The sequence below is a fragment of the Tursiops truncatus genome, chromosome X, assembly GCF_011762595.2.
Source record: "Tursiops truncatus isolate mTurTru1 chromosome X, mTurTru1.mat.Y, whole genome shotgun sequence".
NCBI lineage: Eukaryota > Metazoa > Chordata > Mammalia > Artiodactyla > Delphinidae > Tursiops > Tursiops truncatus.
The window spans coordinates 1491293-1497313 of record NC_047055.1 but is presented as its reverse complement, the minus strand read 5'-3'; the positions used below and the strand labels follow the sequence as shown (position 1 = coordinate 1497313).

The following is a 6021-nucleotide window of genomic DNA, read 5'->3' as shown; positions in this document are numbered from 1 at the left end:
GCCGAGGCTTCTTAAAAGAACCTCGCGCTGCCTCGCGGCGAGGGACCGGTGCCGCTGCACGCTTTGCTTGGGGTCAGGCCGCGCTCGGGTCAGGCACAGGCGTCCCCAGCCCTGTGGCCGCCGAAGCGCGCCTCCACGCCTCCGCCCTGGGAGCCGCCATCTTGCCACTTCCCCTCGCCCGGCCGTCCGCGGGCGTCAGTAGCGACTTTCAGCACAAAACAAAGATGGCGGCTGCGGCATCTGGGGAATGCCCGGATGAGAATGCCTCAGACGCCGTTGGCCCCGCCCCCTTGGGAACTGCCCCCTGGGTCGCTGAAGGGACACACGCCAGAGGAATCGCTTTAACTAGCAGGGGGGACAGGGCACAGGTTGCTGAGGGTGGCTGACGGAGACATTAGAGTCAGGCTTCGTACCGGGGAGCGGACGTTTTCCTGCTCCGCACGCCCAGCTGCCTCCGGAAAGGTGGCCCGAAGCCCGCCTCCGGGGGAGCCGGAGGCGGGGTGGGGGTGAGCGGTAACGCGGCCTGGCGCGCCACGCCGGGGGCGGAGCCCTCCCAGGCTCCCAGGCCTGCTGTCCCGCCCCCACGCGGGGGCGCCGCCGCGGCCAACGGCGCCCCGAGAAAAAGAGCGGGGCCGCCGCGCGCCGAGCCGCCTGCCGCCCCTCCTGCTGTCGGGCGGGCAGCCAGGCTGGCGGCGCCTGAGGCGAGCGGGCGGGCGCGGGAGCGGTCCGCATCGCCCCGCGTCACCTCGCGTCACCCCGCCCCGCCTGCTTCCCAGGACCCCGCGCCCCACCCCGCGCGCAGGCGCACGGCCGCCTTTCGGCTCCGCCCTTTTTCGAGATTTGAATTTCCCCCAGCAAAGCGAGAGAGGCAAAATACCCGGATGGTGATCGCTGGCCTTTTCGCGCCAATCCTGTAAATTCTCACAACAACCTTGAGAGGTGGGTACTGTCATCACCCCTATGTTCCAAATCTTGCAGGAGGCTGTCTGGTCGCTGCACTGTCATGCTCACTGCCAGACGCAGGGTGTAATGCGCTGCTCTCCGGGCTCTTGGAATGACAACAGATGATTTTTCTTGTTTCTCTCATCTTTATTTGATCTTTACATTCACCAACCTCCAGCCGAAATTTGGCCTTTCCCGCAATTACGAGTGTAGGCAGCAAAGCACAGAGGGTTAGCCTGGTGACTGTGTCACCAAAGGAAATGACAGATCATTTGAGATCATATAAATTTTCTTGTAGATATCCTGAAATTAAAGAAATTACACGTTATTATAGAATAACTGCTTTGAAATTACTGTAGTTGGGCTTCCCTGGTGGTGCAGTGGTTGGGAGTCTGCCTGCCAAGGCAGGGGACATGGGTTCGAGCCCTGGTCCGGGAAGATCCCACATGCCGCAGAGCAGCTAAGCCCGTGCACCACAGCTACTGAGCCTGTGCTCTAGAGCCCGTGAGCCACAACTACTGAGCCTGCATGCCACAACTACTGAAGCCAGCGTGCCTGGAGCCCGTGCTCCGCGGCGGGAGGGGCCCCTGCGGTGGGAGGCCCGCGTACCACAGCTGGAGAGAGCCCGCTCGCAGCAATAGGACCCAACGCAGCCAAAAATAAATAACTAAAATAAATAAATTTATTTTAAAAAGGAAATTACTGTAGTTATTCAACCTGCCCATAGATCCTGTAATTTAACCTATTAGTAAAGAAGCACGTATATTACTATATCATACATTTTCAAAAATACTTTAATAACTGTCTTTCGACATATTAAGTTTCTGTTGTAATTCTGTTTTAGTTTATGCATTTGGAAGCATTTGTTTGAGTAAAAGACCAAAGAGTCCTGTGACACAGGCAAAGGACAAGAGCCCTCATCTGTGTTTCTGTGCCACCAACTGCCCTAGGTGACCTTGTCCGTTCACGTCACCTCTCTGGCCCCAACTCCTTCCCCTGTAAAATAAGGAAGCCAAGCTGCTGGTTCCCAGGCGCCTTAGCCACATTCAGTGATTCTGTCCTCAGAGTTCAAGAATCACTACGGTAGTTCCAGGCTCCTTGGGCATCCAAGTGGCCCAGATTGAGCTCTCCTGCTGCTGGTGTCCCACGGTACAGCCCTCAGACTGGCGTCCCCTTAGCCGCAGAAAGGGAACAAGGTGGTCAGGGTAGTCACGGGCACGGTAAGCAGTTGTCATGAATGATACAGGCCAAAGAAACCACCACTGTGACAGTGGCAGTGGCTCCTGCTTCAATGCATACAGACTGCGGAAGCAGGAGCGTTTAAGGAACACGTCTTAACCCCTTAGCCAGGAGATTGTCACGTTTTGCAGGACTTCCCCCAGAGACCCCAGCACCAGACCAGGGGAGAGCCCTTGGACCTTCATGTGCCGGGGTAAGCTGGGAAGAACTTTGAGAGTCATGTAACAAGTGTCACAGCACCTCAGGGGTACGGAGGAGCTAGGCCATAAGGTACCCAGCCTGGCCTTCCTGGTGGACTTGGGAAGTTCGTTTGATTACACGTCACTTTCAGCTTGCGCAAGGGCTCAGTAGCCTCTGGCCAGCAGTGGGAGAGGAGTCACTTTCCACGCCCTTCCTGGGCCTCCTTGTCTATCAAGCTGACAGTGCTGGACTCCGGTCCCCAGCTCTCCTCCATGCTGGCTGGCAGACGAGAGGGTCAGGCTGGCGCTGGCCGCGTGGGGCCCAGGAGGCCTGGGTCTTCACACCAGGGAGTCGGGCCCCAGGTGGCGCCAGGGAAGGACCTGGAGAAACGAGGCCGGGCCTCAGCTGGTGTCCCAGCCAGACTCAGGAGCGGAATGGGGAAGTGCTGGTGCCAGAGCGGAAGGCATAGCCGAGTTGAGGGTGTAAGCAGGCCAGGCACAGGAGGGACCCGCAGGACTACATGAGCACGGCACTTTGGTGTCTGCGAGAGGTTGGGGCGTGATCATGTGTGAGTGGAGAGCCGGCCACCGAAGGGTGCTAAGCAGGGGCGGCCCTTGAGGGAGATGCTGGGGGCTGCTGTGTGCAGACCACGTTAGCGGTGGCCAGCCTGGAAGTGGGAAGCCCGGGGCAGGGGCAGCCCCCCAGCCTAGAGGCTCCTTAACCGGAAGCCGCAGCGGGGAGGCGTGAGACAGCGCTGCGTGCTGAGGTGGCGGTCAGGACAAGGCCTGCGGTTCCCTCGTGGAAATGCCGGTCCCCTTAGCAACAGGCCCCCAAGGCAGGATGGGGGCCAGAAACCTCACCAAGACACCCAGCGGGCCCCGTCCCGGATCTTCCACGTGGGCCCCACGGCCAGTCTGAGAAGCGAAATGGCAAACAGGATGAGGAAAAAGAGCAGGGGTGCTGGTTTGGGGCTTGAACCGAAACTGAGCAGGTCTTTGCTGAGCAGCGGAGGGCGAGTGCAGAATCAGACCCTGCCCGGCCCTTTCAGGGCCTGAACTGCAGGAGGGCAGGTGGACATTGGGCCTCAGAAATAAACTGTGGTCTACATAGCTAAGAACTCATTTAATTCACACCATGACTCTGCAGGGAGGTACTGGTAGCATCCCCATTCTGCAGGTATGCAAACCGAGGCCCGGAAGGGTTAAGGCCCAAGATCACACGGTTAGTAGCTGGGGGCACTGGGCTTTGAACACGGACAGTCCCTCTCATCCCCATGCTTGCCTGCCTGATTGCTGTCTTCGCTGTGAGTCACTTTCAGGGCATTGAACCTCTTCTCTTGTTGATATTAATACATCTCTTGGCTACCTGGCCAGCTTACACTGCAGCAGGCCCCAGAGCAGTTGACGGTCCATGAAAAGTCCACATTGTTTTAAAATTATCGGACTGCTTCTGTGACTGCAGGAAGTGGGAGGTTTTCTTGTGAGCCAAGGACAGAAGGTGATTTTGAAAGGCGTGGTACTTCAGGGGCAGGCAGGAGGGTGAACCAATGGGGGACGGCTCCCTGTGCCACCTGGCCTCACATCTAAGAAGCAGAGGGGAGTCCTCCCCCGCCCTCCTCCTACCCACCCCCGCCATCCTTGCCTTAGATTCCAGAACTCGGACCACAGCAAATGGTTTCTCTTTTAAGTGGGTATTTGGTTCAAAGGGCTTTGGGACTGGCTTGGAAACTTCCACATTTGTAATGTCACTGAGGTGGAAAAGCCCATTCTGAGTCTTAACAGCAGACCTAGGAAAGATTTAAGTCTCCAACTGCAGTGGCTCGAAGGGAACGAGGGCAAAGGGGCGGGACTCTTCTAGCACACAGATGAAAGAACAAGAGGGTTCTAGAGCCTTCTAGAGGCCGTGCATAAGAAGGTGAATGGACTGGGTATTCCTGCACTTTTATTTCTGTGGGGTTGTTTGGGTTGTTTCCTGATGTTGGTGGATCCTGAGGCTGAGAATCGGGAAGATGGAGACCCTTTTTCGGATGGATTTCTTTCTACCCACACTCTTTAACTACACTCTTTTTGTAACCACAAAGGAAGAAGGCAGAACGATCCTCCACTGGTGCCAACCAATCAGCAGAACCCTCGCCTTCCTCTGGGCCACTACCTCCACGCGGGGCAAGGTCGCAGCATCTGCGTCGGAAATCACGGGGAATTCTTCCTGCTGGCTCAGCTGGGAGGCCGAGGAGTGTTTTGCAAAAAAACTGTTTATCTGAATTCTGAAATAACAGTGGAGACGGCTGCTCTCTTAAGCTCTCCGACCCGGGTCACACATAGGATTCCAGATGAAGCCCGAGTCGGGGCAGGCCCTCTTGCACGTGGCCCTGGTCAGCTGCCTCTGCGCGGCCACCGTCCACACCGGCGTTTTCGCAGGTGTCTCTGTCGCAGTGGGCTATGAGCACTACGCCGAAGCGCCGGTCGCCAGCCTCCCTGCCTTCCTGGCCATGCCCTTCAACTCGCTCGTTAACGTGGCCTACGTGCTCCTGGGGATGTACTGGCTGCAGAGCAAGGCCAGCGCCCCGGGAGGCCCCACAGAAGCATGGAAGGCTTGCTACATGAAGGACGTCTTTGCGGGCATGGCCCTGGTCTACGGCCCGGTTCAGTGGCTGCGCATCACGATGCAGACGCGCCCCACCGCCGTGTTGGACCAGTGGCTCACCTTGCCCATCTTTGCATGGCCGGTGGCCTGGTGCCTCTGCCTGGACAGGGGCTGGAAGCCCTGGCTGTTCCTGGCTGTCGAGGGCCTCTCCCTGTGCAGTTACAGCCTGGCCCTGCTGCACCCCCGTGGGTTTGAGGTGGCACTGGGTGTACACATCGCAGCAGCTGTGGGGCAGGCCCTGCGCACTCAGGGCCGCCACGGCAGCGCTTCCTCGGGGAAGTACTTGGCTCTGGGCGTGCTCTGCTGCCTGGGTTTTGTGCTCCTCAAGCTGTGTGACCACGAGCTCTCGCAGTGGCGTCTCTTCCAGCGGCTCACGGGCCACTTCTGGTCCAAAGTCTGCGATGTGCTCCAGTTCCACTTTGCCTTCTTGTTCATGACCAACTTAAACACCTGCCGAAGATGCCCTCCTGCGGAGAAGATGCGTTAAAGTGTGGAAGGAAGGTGCTTACCCACCCTAACATCAAAATGCGCCCTCCGCTGGCATCCTGTCATCAGTGTTCAGAGTCCTGGGTGCAGCAAGATAGGATGATGACAGAAGACTGCCCCTTCCTTCAAACGTATGGGCTTCAATACTCTGAGTATGAATATTCAACATTATGAAACGTTATGCTGTCTGCAACTTACTTTCAAAGGGTTAAAGCAAATATCTAAGGGCCGGGATGTGGGGTTCCATTTTACTATTCTTGTAATTTTTCTGTAGTTTGAAATTTTTCAAAATAAAATGTTGGGGGGAAATGACCCCAAGAAATCCATCAGACTCACGGTTGGACAAAGAATGGTTGTCTGCTTCGGGATGTGGGCTACAAGCACGGGCTGGCCGACAGTGGGGCAGGGTAGCCTCTGGCTGGCGTGCCAGGCCAGGCGCTGGGGTTACAAGTGAGCGTCTCCAGAGGTATCTGGCCTCAGGGAGACTGAGTCATAGTAAACACACGCGCCTAGCAGACTGGTGGGGAAATC

At 57.4% G+C, this 6021-nt stretch overlaps 1 protein-coding gene across 3 annotated transcripts; it reads left to right on the top strand.

The window, feature by feature from the left end:
• Window positions 1-725: 725 nt before the first annotated feature.
• TMEM187 (transmembrane protein 187) lies at window positions 726-5816 on the top strand. 3 transcript variants are annotated; one of them, XM_019933654.3, is made up of 2 exons: window positions 726-939; window positions 4446-5816. In XM_019933654.3, exon 2 carries the CDS (start codon window positions 4691-4693, stop codon window positions 5489-5491), a length of 801 nt encoding a protein of 266 aa, XP_019789213.1. In that variant the 5' UTR covers window positions 726-939; window positions 4446-4690; the 3' UTR covers window positions 5492-5816. The 3 variants fall into 3 exon arrangements, with proteins under 3 accessions (XP_019789213.1, XP_004315633.1, XP_019789214.1); XM_004315585.4 differs by having other exon boundaries at window positions 4442-5816; XM_019933655.3 differs by lacking the exon at window positions 726-939 and adding an exon at window positions 2531-2929.
• The last annotated feature ends 205 nt before the right edge of the window (window positions 5817-6021 follow it).